Source organism: Rhinoderma darwinii, chromosome 1 (assembly GCF_050947455.1).
Source record: "Rhinoderma darwinii isolate aRhiDar2 chromosome 1, aRhiDar2.hap1, whole genome shotgun sequence".
Classification (NCBI taxonomy): Eukaryota; Metazoa; Chordata; class Amphibia; order Anura; family Rhinodermatidae; genus Rhinoderma; species Rhinoderma darwinii.
This window is the reverse complement of record NC_134687.1, coordinates 82497772-82517324: the sequence shown is the minus strand read 5'-3', so window position 1 is coordinate 82517324 and position 19553 is coordinate 82497772. Positions and strand designations below refer to the sequence as shown.

At 39.7% G+C, this 19553-nt stretch overlaps 1 protein-coding gene across 6 annotated transcripts in view; it reads right to left on the bottom strand.

Moving 5' to 3' along the window:
* Positions 1-19553, bottom strand: part of ZDHHC2 (zDHHC palmitoyltransferase 2) — a 155420-nt gene that overhangs the window by 57157 nt on the left and 78710 nt on the right. For 5 of the 6 annotated variants that reach the window (XM_075860118.1, XM_075860120.1, XM_075860119.1 and 2 more), the window contains 3 exons: positions 7722-7842; positions 4136-4205; positions 559-591 (listed from right to left, as the gene is read on the bottom strand). In XM_075860118.1, the coding sequence (XP_075716233.1) occupies positions 559-591; positions 4136-4205; positions 7722-7842 (224 nt within the window). The remainder of the gene's footprint in view (positions 1-558; positions 592-4135; positions 4206-7721; positions 7843-19553) is intronic. The other variant, XM_075860117.1, reaches the window with a different exon arrangement.

Here is a 19553-nt window from a genome sequence, read left to right as displayed (position 1 = left end):
ACTTAATTGTGTTGATCAGCACATGTTGGACCCCACAATCAAATATTGATGGCCTATATTACAGAGTCCTCTTTAAACATTGATAACCTTTCCCCTTTCCTGACATGTCTATTTTAGAAAATAATTGTAGTCCCCAAGAAATAACAATTTTGGAGAATCTTTTCTTAGAACTCTACATTGTTCCAATTCTCTGTAATTCCTCCTAGAAATGTATGAATAAATTGACAGCTGGGTGTTGCCAGTTGGAGGGGTGTCCCTACACAGACTGACAATGTCCAATCAGTGCTGACAGAGGGAGACTGCCTGAGGAAACACACATTTCACAAGTGAAATGGTAACACCCAGTTGTTAATTTATTCATACATTTCTAGGAGGAACGGCACAATGTAGAGATCTAAGAAAATATGCTCCAGAATTGTTATTTCATGGGTTAAAAAAAGGATTTACTAAAGTAGACGGAAGGATAGGTGACAGGTCCTCTAGGTCATGGAAAGCCCCTTTAAAACCACCTTCGTTATGGTCTAGAGTGCTATTGCCAAATTTTGAGCTGGTACATACCAAGGACAATGGTGATCCATTTTCAGAATACACCTAGAGGAAAAAAACAAAATATACACAACTGACAAAACATATTTACTAGAGTACACCTTAGCAGAAAATATTCTAACAGAACTAGAACATTCAATGTGTTCTAGTGGATAAGATTTAAAAGAAAATAGAACATTTGTTTTCTGGAATTCTATTATCCTTCACAGAGGGGGCCTTCACTCATCACAGGGAGGAACTGATAGTCACCTGAGGACTATAGTTACATACACTAGCTCTTGGTGGAGATGGAAACATTTCACCAATTCCAACACCCTTCCACCTACCGAACGATATATGGAAAGGCTCAGAAGTTGACAGATGTCAGTTCGACAACCCTGGCTGTTTGATCAGGCATTTTCCCTCGATGGTTGTGGTGCCTCCTGGAAGTGACTGTGCTTAGATAATTTACCATGTATATGTACTGTATTGTATAAAACGTAATATATCTAGCAGTAGCAGAGCTATTTTACACTGAACAGTTTCTTTTTTGCACTGTGATAACTTTCTGAAGAGAACTAGAATGTTTGCTTAAAGCCTTGTGCATTTTTTTTTAGTATGGCCAGATGTTATATTAGAGTCTGCAGTAAAATATACACTAAATACAACTGCGTTTTGGTTTGTGCCAATTTTGTGGTTAGTGCAGTTTTTTCCCCAAACGCAGCATGCCCTGGGTATGCCATTTTTTTTCATAGGCTTTCCTTTAGGACTTCAAAAACGCCCAAAAAAAAATAAACATGTACAAACTGACATTAGATGAAAAAACGCCACCAAAAACACCATAAAAGAACCCATGTTACATTTTTATAACGCTGGTGTTGCTAGAAGCATATTTTGATGCTGCAAAAATTGCCAGAAAAATTCTGTGTGTGAAAGAATTTTTATGGAGACAGCACATTGAGAGAGATTTATTAACCCCGTCCCACCACAGCTATTTTTTTTATTTTCTCCTGCCCGCATTCCAATAGCCATAACTTTTTTATTCTTTTGTCGACATAGCCGTGTAAGGCCTTTTTTTGCGGGACCAGTTGTATTTTTTTTTAATGGCACCATTTAATGTGTTACATAATGTACTAGGAAACAATGCAAAATTGCACCCCATACAATTATTTTTTATTGTTTTCACTTTTATGGCATTCCCGTTGCGGTATAGATGACATGTTAATTTTATTCTACAAGTGAATACGATTTCAGCAGTAGTAAATTCTTACTGGTTTTTTTTCTTTTTTAATGCACTTGTACAAAATAAAACAAATTTGTTAGAAAAATAGTTTTGTATTGCCATAGTCTGAGACTCATAACTTTTACATTTTCTCATTGATGGACCTGCGTGTTTCTGAGGGATTGTTTTTAGTGGGGCGAACAGTGGTTTTGGTATATTTTGGGGTACATACGACTTATTGATCACTTTTTATTTCAATTTTTGTGGGAGGTACGGAGACCAAAAAACTGGTTTCGTTTGTTTTTTACAGCCCTCACACTGTTGGTTAAATAATGTTATATTGTAATAGTTTAGACTTTTACAAACGTGGTAATACCAATTACGTTTCCTTTTTTTTTTTTTTTAAACGTTACTTTATTTTTTTTAACTTTTCATATTTTCTTTTTCTTATATTACTAAAGACTATTTTTGAGTCCACCTAGGGGACTTGAAAATGGCATTGTTTAATTGCTTGTACAATAACACTGCAATAATTTTCACGACAGTCATTAAGGGTACTTATGCCACAGCGTTGTGAAAAGGCGGCGCTGTGACATAAGGCTGGCTCGGGTGTCCTTTGCTGGCTAGAGCGGATGTCGTGCTGTCTACAGACAGCCAAGTTCCTGCTCTATTGAGTGGGATTGAAGTTTGATTCAAACTTGCTTGTTTAACCCCTTAGATGCCGCAGTCATGTGTGTCGGTGGTTTTTATGGGAGTCGGGGGCCTAACAAAGGTCCCTAGGTCTACCTTTTGTGTATGCCTATTAGGTAGAATGCCTGTCAGTTTTACACTGACAGGCACAATACACTGCAATACAGAAGTATTGCAGTGCAATATAAAAGTGATCAAATGATCACATAGTAATGTTCCATAGTGGGAGTAAAAAAATAAATGAAAAATCCTAAGTACAATTTTTTAAAAAAAAACCCTATTTTCTTCCATCCAAAATGCTTTATTGTGAAAAAACGATTTTTTTTTTACAAAAGCTGCACATCATTGGTATTTTTTATTCGTTTTCATTAGCCCCGCCAAAAAAACAATAAAATGTAATCAATAAATCATATGTTCCCCATAATGGTGCCATTAAAAACGTCAAATTGTCCTGCAAAAAACAAGCACTCACATGGGGAAGTTTAAAGAAAAACGATGATCAAAAAAAATCGCTACGTCATTGAATGGGTTTTCCGACTTAATAAAAAAACTGTCCAAGGGGGAAGAGAATACTATAAAAAATAAAATAAAGAAGCATTACTCCCCTCCGATTCCCCAGCATTCCAGCACTGCTGCTCCAGTCCTTCTCGCTACTGTTTATTGACATGAATGCAGCGATGACGTGCTTTCTGGAGCCAATGACTGATCTTCGTCGGTATAGGGAAAAGGACCAATGAGTCCATTGAATAGCTGCAGCGATCACGTGTGTATATGGGAACGTCATCACTGTAGCCATGTCAATAAACAGCGGCGGGGAGGACCAGAGCAGCGGCACTGGAACGTCTGAGGATATGTGAGGTAAGTAATGCTTTTCAAAAAAAACATTTATTGCATCCCTTTTTCCTTGACTACTTTTTAAAATTTGTTAGAAAACCCATTTAAGGCCCAAAATAGGCTGCTCACTAAAGGGTTACGTCCTGCCTCTGGAATGGCTTAAAAGGGGAATTCCAATCTACGACAATTATGGCATATCCGCAAGATATGCTATAAATGTCTGATAAATGCAGGTACCCCTGACTCCTGTCCAACTTCTCAGGCTGTCGATGGGCTCCGGCCACAAAGTTACGAGGTTACCGGGTGTACGGAAAGAACCAAGTTTGCAGAGCTATGCTGTTTCCGTAACTCCCATAGAGGTGAATGGGCCTAAGTATGGAGATTAAAAAAAAAAAAAAAAAAAAAAGAAGACGGTAATTAATGTCCAATTTCTGTGACGGATGAAAACTAGTCAGGCGACACAAAGTATCTAAATGTCACAGTAAAGTAGCTCTAGATAAAAAAATTTGCACATCTTTGAGAGGAAATGCATTGAAGTAAATAAAAAGAAATTCTGAACTAAATGTCGTTTGATTGTTTCCTTCCTCAGTCATCTGGGCTGCATGAAACCTTGTGCTTGTGTCGGGTATAGATTTCGTCTCCTATATGACCTAGTTATTCATTGTGTCTAATTACAGCTCTTTGGCTTCTTCCAATTCAAGGAAATCAACATCAACAAAGAGCAGTGCTGTCAATATGCCTACCAGCTGAAACCGACTACATCATTTAGAGAGGCACATACTGACAGCAATGAGAGCCCGAGTTCTCCTACATCTGGGAGGCTTCTAATCTTGTACAAATGATCAGAGGGAAATGGGTTCATACTTATCACAGACGGAACAGTGATGACAGCGGTCAGGCTTCACAAGCTGGCATCTGTCACAGTATCTGATGGCTGTAGGAAAAAAAAAACGGAAAAAAATCGGGGTTAATGCTTATTTTGGCAGCACATTCTGTCTACAGATTTCAAAGTTTTAAGTAGATTCTGTCGCTGTCAAGGATCTTATTATATTCCTACTATCTTTGTTCTGGCAAAAGTTACCAGTGTTTTATAGCAATGTAACTGTAAGTGACAAAGCGAGAAGCTTAGAATTTACAGCATAGTGTCAAATTGCCACTACAAAGTCAAAGGATATTAAAGGCAGTGAAGCTTGAAAAGGGTTCCTGCCCCGAACCAGAAATATTAAAGAGAAACTGAATACAAAAAATATAAGAGACTTTATATGAATTTGCTTACTGAAGATATTTGAGAAAAATTTCTTTATAGTATTAGGTCCATCACTGAAACTAAAACATGGCTACTGAGTACCTTGTGCACAGAAACAATGAAAAGTCTCAAAAATAATTTCAATCTGCTTATAAGAACAGACCTATATACTGTGATGTTCAGGACAGAGTTTTTGGCTTCTGGTGTGTTCGGACTTGCATTTGTCTTTTTGTTCATCAGTGCTTTATGTTGCCATTTATTAAGCCGCCCAAGATCAGAAATATTTCCCCTAGACACTGGGATTATTTATTGCCAACACCCAGGATCAAAAAAAGATTAGCTGCCGAAAGATCACTTTCCACTAAAATAAAATAACCAGTAAATATCAATTTTTGGAAGTATCCTCTTCTGTCAAGCTTTAAAAATTCTATTAAACTGTTTCTTCGGTATATCTGTTTATGAAAAAGCTAGGTGTCAACAAATGTGGCCACCATTGCAACTATGACGGATTTCCTTGAGTCCTGAATGGAAAAATCTGCCTTGTTATGTTGAGATATGTTAGTGGAGATGTTTGATGGGGTCCTCACATGGTGGAGGAGCTGCTCTAGCTGTTCATAAGTCTTCCTGTAACATGTACAGAACACTGTAGTATTCCTTCCATGGCAGAGGGACTGCTAGGACAGCTCTACTGTGAAAGGACTAGTGTTGCATGATGCATCGGAATATCAATACTATTTCGATGCTGTGCACCCTCAAATGGTTCAATACCGTGGATTCATGTATTTCGATATGAAGCTGTGCTGCCGCACAGCTTAGTATTGTAACACATGACTGTAGTCACTGGCATGATGTGATGCGGCCGGCGCTGCACTAATGAGCGGCGGCACTGACCCTGAAGACAGAGAACATGGCTAGCGAACTGCACAGCGCCTACCACTGCTCTTCAGTGCCGGCCGTATCACATCATTCTTATGGTGCGGGCACAAGTGTGCGCGCGCGATTAGTAGAAGGACAACGGCTGTAATACACAGCTGCAGCCCTGCTCTAACGGTGGAGATTAAACAAACCTCTGCTGTTATACCCTTAAATGCCACAATCAAAGCGGACCTCAGCATTCAGGGGGAAAATGAGAAGGGGCACCCCGTTTGATCAAAGGACATACCATATATGGGCAGACAGCCCATGGTCCATTTCCTGTTGTTAGGGCAAACTTAGGTATGTCCAACAACTGCTTGTCTACTATTAATACACAGTCTAATGTACTGGTATATAGATACATGCCAGTACATTAAAGTAAAAAAATAAAAATAAAAGTATAAAAAGTCTAATTAATAAAGAAAAAAATCTGTAAAAATATACAAAATGCACATTTTTTGTAATAAACATTATTAAAAGTCCCAATACATAAAATATACATATTTGGTATCATCATGGCCGTAATAACCTGAACAAATTTATAGCATCATTTATGATGATCGGTGTATGCTGTAAAAAAAGAAAATAAAACCTGCTATTTTTTCAGCATTTTTGCCAAAATAAAAATGTATATAAATTAAAAGATAATGTAAATGTACTGCAAAACAAAATTCTCATACAGCTATGTCAAGCAAAAAATTAAAACGTTACGTGCGTGGGATGCAAAGAGGAAAAAAAAATTCTGTCCTCAAGGCCAAAATTGTCCGTGTCCCTAAGGGGTTAACCACAATATTGCCATTATGTGGGGGAAATGAAGGGGTCACTTATTAATGTGGGGCACATGGTGTTATGAATTTTGAAACTCCATGTGCCTCACATTAATATATTATAAATGAGGGAAAAAGGGAATGTGGAAAAGAGAAAGAGGGCAAGAAGTGTTAGATCACTTGATGTTTTCAAAAGACCGACTGAATTAGATATTGATTACTATATAGGGATAGGGTGAACGGTCCCTTTGTAGAACACCCTATTGAATATCAAATCCCACTTGGCTAATCAGATGTTTGTGTCAAACTGTTATGGAAAGATGCCAAGTGGGATTTGATATTCAATAGGGTGTTCTACAAAGGGACCGTTCACCCTATCCCTATATAGTAATTATCATCTACTTCAGCCGGTCTTTTGAAAACATCAAGTGATCTAACACTTCTTGCCCTCTTTCTCTTTTCCACATTCCCTTTTCCCCTCATTTATAATTTACTATTGGTAGTGTATATCAGGGCAATACAATCTAAGAAGTTTTAAGACCGTTAAGAGGTGTTTTCTATTTTCCTCACATTAATAGTAATTAACCCCATCATGTACTTCACACATTAACCCAATGTTGCCCATTCTGACTGTGAGGCACATGATGGGGTAAATTATTATTAACGTGAGGCACATGGAGGTTCAAAAGCCATAACACCATGTGCCCCACATCAGAAAATGGAAGTTGTTTTTTGTTTTTTTTTAATCGTTGGCAAAGTATTCTTTTGGTATCGAAAATACTACACAAAGCATGGGTATCGAAGTCCAAATTCTGGTATCAAGACATCCCTAGTGTGGGCCCCACCAAGAAAAACACCTCACATCTCAGCGTTCTTATGTCTATATGGAATTAGAAAATTTACATTTATTGCAGTCACGGCGGTTTTCAAATGTATTTAGCTGAATATATAAATATATACAATACAATAATATAGTTAGGAAGAAATTATTAATGCAAATATGAAAGTAACCGAAGGGTTAAGTAGTTTATCCTGTATAATTTGGTCTGTTAGAATTGGATATTTTTAAAAAGATGGGGGCTCAGGGTGTGTCCAACAGGCTCGATCTTTGTTTAACATGTATATGTATGTATGTATGTATGTATGTATATATGTACCATAAGTGATCTTAAACCTAATTGGTTAAGCTACCTCTGCAATGAAGCTATACTTGTAACCGTTTGTGTCTTCTATTGGCTTTTGTATGTTATCTCTCTTTGGCATCTTGTCCTGTATAAATAAACCGAACGGGGCGTGGTTCTACAGAGATACTGAAGCACTTGTCTGTGTCTTCTCTCCAATGCATAGATATCCTGATTTGGACTCCAAGGCTGGATTCTTAGAGTCCTTTAGCTCTCCAAAACCCAGGCTACTCTGACACAAATATACTCATCATTTACATCAGAAAAACAAAGCAAAAGAAGGGAAGATGGATTTAGGTCAAAAGAAAAGATGTCTGTCTGAACCTTGGGGTTATACATACCTCCTGACATTGTCCTGGTGTAGACTGGAAGGTCCTTGGCTAGTCTTCTAAGGACATCTTGTTGGGATTCTCCTCTGGGTTCTCGTTCTAGGATCTCTTTGTCAGCATAAGACAGATGAAACTGAAAGACACAAAATACTAATATTACTATTATTTGTCTTATATCAATATATTATACATTGCCCAGTACATATTTTAGTTTGCCTCTTATAAGCATCACCAATCATGTATACAAGACAAATTTTGGTCTGTGGGAAATAATCAAAGTTCCTTGGCAACAATAAACAAACCATCTTCATATAGAAACTTCCTAGATTGGTATTGAACCTGTAGTCTGCGATACCAACCTGCAACCTTAGGCAGTGTTCACATCTATTCCCCAGCATCCACAGTTTTAGCGTTTCTCATTTTGCCAAACTAGAAAACATTGCATGTAACGCTGAACGTGGATGTCTGCAAATACATGCGAACAAGCTGTAGAGAAGCCAAAGCCAACCCGATATACATTAACCCCTTCAGGACCCAGCCTGTTTTGGCCTTCAAGACCCAGACGATTTTTTCAAATCTGACATGTGTTCCTTTATGTGGTAATAACGTTAGAATGCTTTTACCTATCCAAGCGATTCTGAGATAGTTTTCTCGTGACATCTTAAACTTTATGTTAGTGAAAAAATTTTGTCGATAATTTTGGTATTTATTTCTGAAAAACACCACAATTTAGCAAAAATGTGCAAAAATTCGAATTTTTCTAAATTTAAACGTATCTGCTTGTAAAACAGATAGTAATACCACACAAAATAGTTACTAGTTAACATTTCCCACATGTCTACTTTATGTTTGCATCGTTTTTTTGAACATCCTTTTATTTTGAGGACGTTACAAGGCTTAGAACTTTAGCAGCAATTTCTCATATTTTAAAGAAAATTTCAAAAGGCTATTTTTTCAGGGACCAGTTCAGTTCTGAGGTGGCTTTGAGGGCCTTATATATTAGAAAATCCCCAGAAGTCACCCCATTTTGAAAACTGCACCCCTCAAGGTATTCGAGTCAGCATTCACAAAGTGTTTTAACCCTTTTTGGCGTTTCACAGGAATTAAAGCAAAGTAGAGGTGAAATTTACAAATGTTATTTTTTTTGCCGAAATTCATTTCTAATAAAAAAAAAAATTGTAACACAGAAGGTTTTACCAGAGAAATGCAACTCAATATTTATTGCCCAGATTCTGCAGTTTTTAGAAATATCCCACATGTGGCCCTAGTGCGCTAATGAACTGAAGCACCGGCCTCAGAAGCAAAGGAGCACCCAGTGGATTTTGGGCCTCCTTTTTTTAGAATATATTTTAGGCACCTTGTCAGGTTTGAAGAGGTCTTGTGGTGCCAAAACAGTTGAAACACCCCCAAAAGTTACCCCATTTTGGAAACTACACCTCTCAAGGAATTTATCTAGGTGTATAGTTAGCATTTTGACTGCACAGGTTTTTCGCTAAATTTATTAGAATTCGTCTGTAAAAATTAAAATCCCATGTGCGGTAATAAACTGCTGATTGGACCCATGGCAGCGCTCAGAAGGGAAGGAGCGCCATTTGGATTTTGGAGCACGGATTTTGCTGGATTGTTTTTTGGTGCCATGCCGCCTTTGCAACGCCCTGGAGGGACCAAAACAGTGGAAGGCCCCCAAGTGACCCCATTTTGGAAACACCCCTCAAGGAATTTTTCTAGGGGTATAGTGAGCATTTAGACTCCACGGGTCTTTTGCAGAATTTATTAGAATTAGGCGGAGAAAATTAATATCACAATATTTTCTCATGTTTACAAGGGATAAAAGAGAAAAAAATCAACCAATTTTTGTAAAGCTATTTCTCCCGGGTACGAAAATACCCCACATGTGGTAATACATTTTTTTCATTAGAAATGAATTAACCCTTTCAGAACTGATCCATTTTTTGCTTTCTTATTTTCGTTTTTCACTCCCCGCCTTCCAAGAGCCATAACTTTTTTCTTTTTCCGTCAGTAGAGTGATGTGAGGGCTTATTTCTTGCGGGAGGAATTGTAGTTTCTATTGATACCATTTAAAGTGGCATAAAAAGTACTGGGAAACTGAAAAAAAAATAGGAAAATATAGTAATATAGGAAAAAAAAATCTGATTCCAGTTTTTGGGGTTTTCGTTTTTACAGCTTTTGCCGTGCGGTAAAAACGAAAACTACAGCGATTTTAAAGGTTTAAATTATTTAAGTTTTTTACGGTGTTCAACGTGCGAGTTAAATAATGGTATATTGTAATAGTTCGGCCTTTTACGGACGTAGCGATATCAATTTATTTTTTTACATTACTTTAGAAGAAAAATGGGAAAAGGTTTTTTTTTTACTTTCTCACTACTAATAACTAATTCTTGTACACATTTTATTAGTCCCCTTAGGGGACTTGCATCAGCGATCATTGGATCGCGGGTACAATATGCTGCGATACTAAAGTATTGCAGTATATTGTTATTTTTACAGACTCCTGTAACAGCGCGATCGCTGTTCCTGTCCGTTAGTCCCGGGTGTCAGCTGTAATACACAGCTGACACCCGCAGCGTATGGAGCGGGCTCAGCACGTGAGCCCGCTCCATACATCAACCCCGCACCATGACGTGCTATTAAGTCATAGTGCGCAAAGGGGTTAATGTGCAGCGGATGGTGTGAATATTGCAATTTTCCACTGATATGCCATTTTAGTGCACAATATGTTGTGCCCAGTTTGTGCCACTGAAGACAAATACCTCATAAAACGTTAAGCGGGTTCTCTCGGGTATGGCGATGCCATATATGAGGACACAAACTGCTGTTTGGGCACGCTGCAGGGCTCAGAAGGGAGGGACACCATTTTGCTTTTGGAGCGCAGATTTTGCTTGGTAGTTTTTCTGTTTTGGGTTTCGCTGGTATTTCAGTTTATAATGTGGGGGCATATGTAATCTGTGCGGAGAACATCAGGGTATAATAAGAGGGTATAATAATGCGGTAAATAAATAATTCATAGATATCTGGCCAGTGTTGCACTGATAAATGGCGCCCGATCTTATCCGCTTTTAGAAAACACTGCACATTTTGCATCGCCATAGTCTGGGAGCCAGAACTTCTTTATTTTTTCACCACCGGAGCTGCGTGAGGGCTTATTTGTTGTGGGACAATCTGTACTTTTCATTGGTACCATTTTGGGGCGCATGCGATTTTTTTGATCACTTTTTATTACATTTTTTTGCAAGCCGGGTGACCAAAAACAAGCAATTCTGACAATGTTTTTTCGTTTATTTTTTGTGGCGTTCACCGTGCGCTATAAATGACAATTTTACTTTATTCTGCGGGTCGGTACGATTACGGTGATACAATATGTATATAGGTTTTTTTATGTTTTGCAGCGTTTGCGCAATAAAATCACTTTTTTATAAAATAATTTATTTTTCTGTGTCACCATATTCTGAGAGCCGTAACTTATTTTTCAGTCAAAAAAGCTGTATAAGGGCTTGTTTTTTGCGGGACGGTTTGTAGTTTTTATCGGTATTATTTTTGGGTACATGCGACTTTTTGATCATTTTTTATTCTCTATTTTGGGAGGGGTGGTGACCAAAAAATAGCGATTCTGGTGTAGTTTTTTATTGATTTTTTTTGGGGTGTTCATCGTGCGGGAAAAATAACATTATAGTTTTATAGTTGGGGTCGTTACGAACGCGGTGATACCAGATATGTGTACTTTTTTTAACGTGTTCAGTTTTTTCCTATAATGAAAGGCTTATTATAGGAAAAAAATGCAGTGTTTGTTTATATAACTTATAACTTATTTTTACACTTTTTTAACCCCTTCAGGACTGAGCCTGTTTTGGCCTTCAGGACGAAGCCGATTTTTCAAATCTGACATGTGTCCCTTTATGTGGTAATAACTCCGGAATGCTTTTGAGTATCCAAGTGATTCTGAGATTGTTTTCCCGTGACATATTGTACTTTATGTTATGGAAAAAATTTGGTCGATAAATTCAGTATTTATTTGTAAAAAACACCAAGATTTGAAGAAAATTGCAAAAATTAGCATTTTTCTAAATTTAAATGTATCCGCTTGTAAAACAGATAGTAATACCACACAAAATAGTTACTAGTTAACATTTCCCATATGTCTACTTTAGTTTGGCATCGTTTTTTGAACATTCTTTTATTTTTCTAGGACGTTACAAGACTTAGAACTTTAGCAGCGATTTCTCATATTTTCAAGAAAATTTCAAAAGGCGATTTTTACAAGGACCAGTTCAGTTCTGAAGTGGCTTTGAGGGCCTTATATATTAGAAAGTCCCCATAAATCACCCCATTTTGAAAACTGCACCCCTCAAAGTATTCAAAACAGCATTCAGAAAGTGTTTTAACCCTTTAGGAGTTTCACAGAAATTAAAGCAAAGTAGAGGTGAAAGTTACAAATTTCATTTTTTTTTACAAAATTCATTTGTAATAAAAAAAAATCTATACCACAGAAGGTTTTACCCGAGAAATGTAACTTATTATTTATTGCCCAGATTCTGCAGTTTTTAGAAATATCCCACATGTGGCCCGAGTGCGCTAATTTACTGAAATACAGGCCTCAGAAGCAAAGGAGCTTTTTGGGATTTTGGGGCCTCCTTTTTTAGCATATATTTTAGGTACCATGTCAGGTTTGAAGAGGTCTTGTGGGGCCAAAACAATAAAGACCCCCCAAAAGTGACCTCATTTTGGAAACTACACCCCTCAGGGAATTTATCTAGGGGTATAGTTAGCATTTTGAACCCACAGTTTTTTTGCTAAATTTATTTGAATTAGTATGTAAAGATGAAAATCTACTTTTTTCTGAAAAAACTTAATTTTTTCAAGGAATAAAAGAGAAAAAACACCCCAACATATGTAAAGCAATTTCTCCCGATTATAGCAATACCCCATATGTGGTAATAAACTGCTGTTTGGACCCACAGCAGGACTCCGAAGGGAAGGAGCACCATTTGGATTTTGAAATTCTGATTTTGCTGGAATAGTTTTCAGTGCCGTGTCGCGTTTGAAATGCACCGGAGGGAACAAAATAGTGGAAACCCCCGGAAAGTGACCCCATTTTGGAAACTACACTCATCAAGGAATTTTTCTAGGGGTAAAGTTAGCATTTTGACCCCACAGTTGTTTTGCTGAATTCATTGGAATTATTCTGTAAAGGTAAAAATCTACTTTTTTTTCTGAAAAAAGGTAACCATTTTTAATTTTTACAAGGAATAAAGGAGAAAAAGCACCCCAACATTTGTAAAACAATTTCTCCCGATTACGGAAATATGCCATATGTGGTAATAAACTGCTGTTTGGACCCACAGCAGGGCTTAAAAGGGAAGGAGCGCTATTTGTCTTTTGGAGCTCAAATTTAGCTGAAATGGTTTTTGGGTGCCATGTCGCATTTGCAAAGCCCCTGAGAGGCCAAAACAGTGGAAACACCCCAAAAGTGGAAATTACATTACTTAAAGAATCTATCTAGGGATATAGTGGGCATTTAGACCCCAAAAGTCTTTTGCAGGATTTATTAGAATTAAGCCGTGAAAATGAATATCAACATTTCTTCCACTAAAATGTTGCATTTTTTCAATTTCACAAAGGATAAAGGGGGTAAAAGCTGCCCAACATTTGTAAAGCAATTTCTCCCGAGTACGGCAATACCCCACATGTGGTCATAAATGTTTTTTCATTAGAAAGTAATTAACCCTTTCTGGACTGATCCATTTTTTTCTTTTCCTTTTTAGTTTTTTCCTCCCCACGTTCCAAGAGCCACAACTTTTTTATTTTTCAGTCAATAGAGCGGTATGAGGGCTTATTTATTGAGGGACGAGCGGTCGTTTTTATTGGTACCATTTTTTGGTACATACAACTTTTTGAGCACTTTTTATTACATTTTTAGGTAGAGCCAAGATGACCAAAAAACAGTGATTTTGCCATTTAAATGCTTTATTTTTCACGTGAGATGCTCCATACATCACCCCCCACACTAAGACATGCTATGTTGTGGTGCGCGAAGGGGGTTAATGTGCAGCGGATCGTGCAGAGTGAAAATTACAATTTTCCACTCATATGCCATTTTAGTGCACTATACGTTATGCCCAGTTTGTGCCACTGAAGACAAATACCTTATAAAATATTAACCGGGCTCTCCCGGGTATGGCGATGCCATATCTATGGACGTAAACTGGTGTTTGGGCACGCTGTAGAGCGGAGGAGGTAGCGGCATTTGGCTTTTGGGGCGCAGATGTAGCTTGGTAGCTGTTCTGTTTGGGGTTTTACTGGTGTTTCAGTTTATAATGTGGGGGCATATGTAATCTGTGCGGGGTACATCAGGGTATATGTAAGCTGGGCGGAGTACATCAGGGTATAATAAGAGGGTATAATAATGCAGTAAATAAATAATAATCCGCAGATATGTGGCCGGTGTCGCACTGATAAATGGCGCCCGATCTGATCTGCTTTTGGAATATTCTGCACATTTTGCATCGCCATATTCTGAGAACCAGAACTGTTTTATTTTTTCTCCACCGGAGCTGTGTGAGGGTTTATTCTTTGCGGGACAATCTGTAGTTTTCATTGGTACCATTTTGGGGTACCAGAAGTTTTTTTGATCACGTTTTATTCCATTTTTTGGCAAGCAAGGTGACCAAAAACCATCAATTCTGACAAATGTTTTTTATGCTTTTTTTTTTATGGTGTTCACCCTGGGCTATAAATTACCATTATATTTTATTCTGCGGGTCGGTACGATTATGGCGATACCAGATGTATATAATTTTTTTATGTTTTGCAGCGTTTGTGCAATAAAATCACTTATTTATAAAAATAAATTATTTTTTGTGTCACCATGTTCTGAGAGCGATAACTTTTTTATATTTCAGTCAAAAACGCTGTGTAAGGGCTTGTTTTTTGCGGGACGGGTTGTAGTTTGTATTGGTACCATTTTCGTTTATTTTTGTCGCGGTGTTCACCGTGCGGGAAAAATAATATTAAAGTTTTATAGTTGGGGTCGTTACGAACACGGTGATACCAAATATGTGTACTTTTTTTAACGTGTTAATTTTTTCCTATAATAAAATACTTCTTATAGGAAAAAAAGCATTCTTTGTTTATGTCACTTCTAACTTTTATTTTTACACTTTTTAAAAACATTTTTATTATCTTTTTTTTTACTTGTCCCACTAGGGGACACTTAGACTGGCAGCTCTGATCGCTGCTAGAACACATTACACTACACACGTAGTGTAATGTGTTCTAACTGTCATTGTGACGTAACTGTCACACTGACAGGAAGCATCGGAGGACCGGCCGGAGGCTGATCCTCCGAGGCTTCCGTAGATGGCAACCCGGAGGTCATTGTCTGGCCTCTGGTTGCCGTGAGAAGGATCGCCAGCCCCCGCAAATGCATGTGGGGGGCTGCCGATCCACTGTAAACCTCTTCAATGTGGTGATCGCAATCGACCACCGCATCGAAGGGGTTAATTGCCGATTTCAGCGGCGACAGGCCGCTGATCGGCAACGGGGAGAGCAGGGCTGACACCCTGCACAGTTAACTGCCGCGCGGAGGTTAACTGTCAAAGCACTGACGTTACTGCACGTCAAGGTGCGCGAAGTGACTGCACACATTGACGTGCATTAACGTCAAGGTGCGGGAAGGGGTTAAAAAACATTTTTATTACTTTTTTCCCTTGTCCCACTAGGGGACACTTAGACTTGCAGCTTTGATCGCTGCTAGAGTACATTACACTACCTACGTAGTGTAATGCACTCCAACTGTCATTGTGAGGTGACAGTCCCACTGACAGGAAGTCTCGGAGGAGCGGCAGGAGGCTGCTCCTCCGAGGCTTCCGTACATGGCAACCCGGAGGCCATTGTCTGACCTTTGATTGCCACGACAAGCATCGGTAGCCCCCACGATCACTTCGTGGGGGCTGCCAATGTGCTTCAAACCACAAATGCTGCGACGGAAATCCGTCGCAGCATTTATGGGGTTAATTGCCGAAATCAGCGGTGATGGTCCACTGACCGGCAAGGCTGGAGTGTCAGCTGTCGGGGACAGCTGACCTCCCGGTTCCCGGACACGGTCCGTTAGGACAGTGTGCGCCGGGAACTACTCCGCAATAGTACGTCCTGATGCGGGAACTAACCCCTCTGCAGGACGCACTATTGCGGAGCAGGGCGGGAAGAGGTTAAAATGCTTTTGCATGGTATACTAAGCAGATCACAAAACCAGACTGTATGTGATTTTTTTATTTATTTATAGAATATGAAATTATACAGTTTTCTAATATAAAACTATTTCAAATTCTGCTCACATACATTTCTTATATCAGTGCAGTTGCCTTGGTCTAGAAAAAATAATGTAGCCCATAGATTAGTCCATAGTAATGTATCCATGGAATAACTGAATGGACTAAAGATGGCAGCAGTCATGTGACCCACCATCCCCACCATGTGAACGCTGTCCAGGTACATAACAGGTGAATAATAGGTTATTGAGGAAGTTATAAAGTACAGCAACATCTCATCATCATGTCTGTCAGTAGTATCTCTTACGTTCTTCCTCCTGTCTGGTTTTTTTTTTTTTTTTAACCATTAACAACATCACCTAGAGACAGGCAGCCATTTTATACAAGTAAATACATGCACAGTGAAGTAGCTGTTCAACATTATTTCACCATTAGTCTTATTCACTTAGCCCATGAACATGTTCTCTATGTGGCACCAACACATTTGTCATGTGACCCTGTTGCTAATTTAATATTAGGCTTCACATGATGGTCATATTTGAATTTTTTTTCCAGAGACACCTTGGTAATGGAGACGTATTGGGGCGGATTGGTAAGTGTGTCATATGGGGCATGGCTTATCTGGTGGGTGTGTCTTATGGGGCATGGCTTATCTGGTGGGTGTGTCTTATGGGGCATGGCTTATCTGGTGGGAGTGACTAAAGGGGAGTGACTTTCTTCCTAGAATTTCTGCATACAAATAAACAAACTAAAATGTATGCACTAGTTTGGCTGACAACTACTATGGTCGCCAGTATTTCTCTCCAGTTGTATACAGGCAGGTGATGTCTCACTTTATCACTAGGGTCTGGGAAAACTTTGTGACAACCTCTATCGGAGCTTAGTGGCAGCCACATTAGCGGTCACTCAGCTTTCCCAGAAAAGGACATACCTGGTCAAAGGTTGAAAAGAACTTGAAAGAAGGTGACATCTCAAGGTCTTATAATTGAAGTCATATCTTCTATAAATATAATCTGTCTTTACCGGCAATTCGGCTGCTACAGTTGCCCTATACTGTAGGCCTTAGATACAGGTTTGAGAAACTGCTGCCAAGGATAAAAAGAGTAACAAAATAGGAAGAAAGACGAATGACTAGTTATGCCATATGCGAAGAACGACAGGTCCCATCTGTGAGGAGACACATTATTTTATTTAAGTAAATCGGTCCTGTAAATAGGGATCGGTCCTGTCAAACCAATCTGATCAGCTTCTATGCGGAGGTAAATTCTAGACTGGACCTGGGTAAGGCTGTGGATGTGGAGTATCTAGACTTTTCAAAGGCGTTTGATACTGTGCCGCATAAAAGGTTGGTATATAAAATGAAAATGTTGGGTGGTTATTAACCCCTTAACGACATCCAACATATGGGTACGTCCAGTGGCGTAACTACTGCTGTAGAAGCCGTAGCGGCTGCTACGGGGCCCGCAGCATGAGGGTACCTGTGTCGCCCGCCGGCACGGCCCACCCCCCCATGGCCGGAGGCTCCGTTAGCAGCCGCTATGGCTGCTACAGCGCGACGCCACTGAAGGGTTTGTTCCTACAAAAGACATGCATCCCCTATCCACAGTATAGTGGACACGTGTGATCGCTGGGACGCCCAGCGATAAGGAGAACGAAGTTCTCCATCACAAACCTCAGACTTCCGGCGTCTGTCGGCAGCTCCATAGAAATAAATTGTGCACCGGTCGCGCTTGTGCGGATGCATGACCAGCGCTCCTTTCATTTTTATTGAACTGCGCAGACCCCGGAAGTCCGAGGTTTGTCATGGAGAACTTCGGGGGACTTTCGGTCCCCCGTTCTCCTTATCGCTGCCAGCGATCACACATGTATCCCCTATCCTGTGGATAGGGGATAAATCTCTTTTGTAGGACAAACTATAGGCCAGTTTTGTTTTTTTTTGGGGGGGGGGGTTTGGGGGCTGTATGGTGCTATCTATAGGGGGCGCAGTGTGGTGGAATCTATAGGGAGGCACTATCTACAAAAGGGGGGGGGTTGTGTGATACCCAGGGGAGGGGGGCCCCAATCAAAAGTTTGCTATGGGGCCCAGTCTTTCCTAGTTATGCCTAGTTAGTTTTCTAGGGTACGTCGTTGTTGTTAGGTACTTAACGCAATCCAATGCATGGGTACATTGGAGCATTAAGTGATCACTGTGTCTAAAGACACGGTGACAGAGTAAAGATGGCTGCTGTCCTTGACAGAAGGCCATCTTTACACGTGGCTCAAGGGAGTGGCACCCCCACCCCCCCGCATCAGCGATCAGCTGTGATTGGTCGGTCAGTTCAGACCGGCCGGTCAGTTCAGACCGGCCAATCACAGCTCTTTGCGGCTATAACATATCACTATGCCGCAGGGCAGTGATACGGTGGGGATTGGTGCTGTCTAGGACGGCACCAATCCCTGCCATGTACTTGTAAGGCAGTAGTGATGGTGCCACCCCCCGATCGCTACCATTGGTCGGTCTGCATAGACCGACCTATCGTAGCCATGGTGGGCGTTTCAAACACACTGCACCAGCTCTGTCCACCTCATTCCGGTTAGGAACGGTGAGCAGAGCTGGTGTGTGAACCGAATACCCCCAACCCCGGCCTGCCACCTTCCTCCCTTCTCAGTGTACGTCCTGTGGCCGCTGATCAGCAATTTTTGTCACAGGACTTTTTTTTTTTTACAGTTTTGCACCATCTACATGTGTGCGCCCTGCAGCCCTTGAGCGCTGATCAGTGACCACCATCACTGATCGGCATCTGTGCTAATTTTTTGGCGCAGGTTTATTTTTTGGCCTATTTTTACTGCACCACCTTTTTTTGTGCGCCCTGCGACCACTGAGTGATGAGTCTATAATCAGCCTCAGTAGTAATTTGTTAACGCAGGATTTTTTGGGCCTTTTTTTATATATAAAACTGTAAAAAAGTTAAAAAAATAAATAAATAAAATTTAGTTAGGTGTAGCTAGTACCTGCATAGGTAGGGTGTTAGGGTAGCGTCCGTTTTATAACAAAAAAAATGACATAGCATTTTAGGTAGTTTTAGCGATACCAATTTTCTAAAGTTAGTGTCAATTTACTGTAGTATATTTCTTATATTACAGTTTTTTTCTAAAATATAGTGCTACATTTAATGTTAGTGGTTACTGCAGCTTTATAGTTTTAGTCTCAATTGACTGCAGTATAATTTTTATACTACAGTTTTTTTTAGCACTAATATATAGCGTTACAGATTTAGCGTCAGTTAGTGACGGACATTCAGTTTTTTTTTTACTGAAGTTCGTTCACTAAATTTTACCTATAGTGTAGTTTTAGGCTAAATTTTGAAATACACGTGTGAAAGCACAACACACACAACCCCCTGTGTAAAAATAAAGTCAGTGTTACACGTGTTCAAGCACTACACACCCCCCTAATAAAAATGTCCCAATCATCCCAAAGGGTCTATTCAGCAGTGGAGGCATACGCCATCCTGGCCTCTGACACTGATTCCGCCAGCGAGGGAGTAGAGGAGCTCGCCCCCTCCTCATTATCATCGGG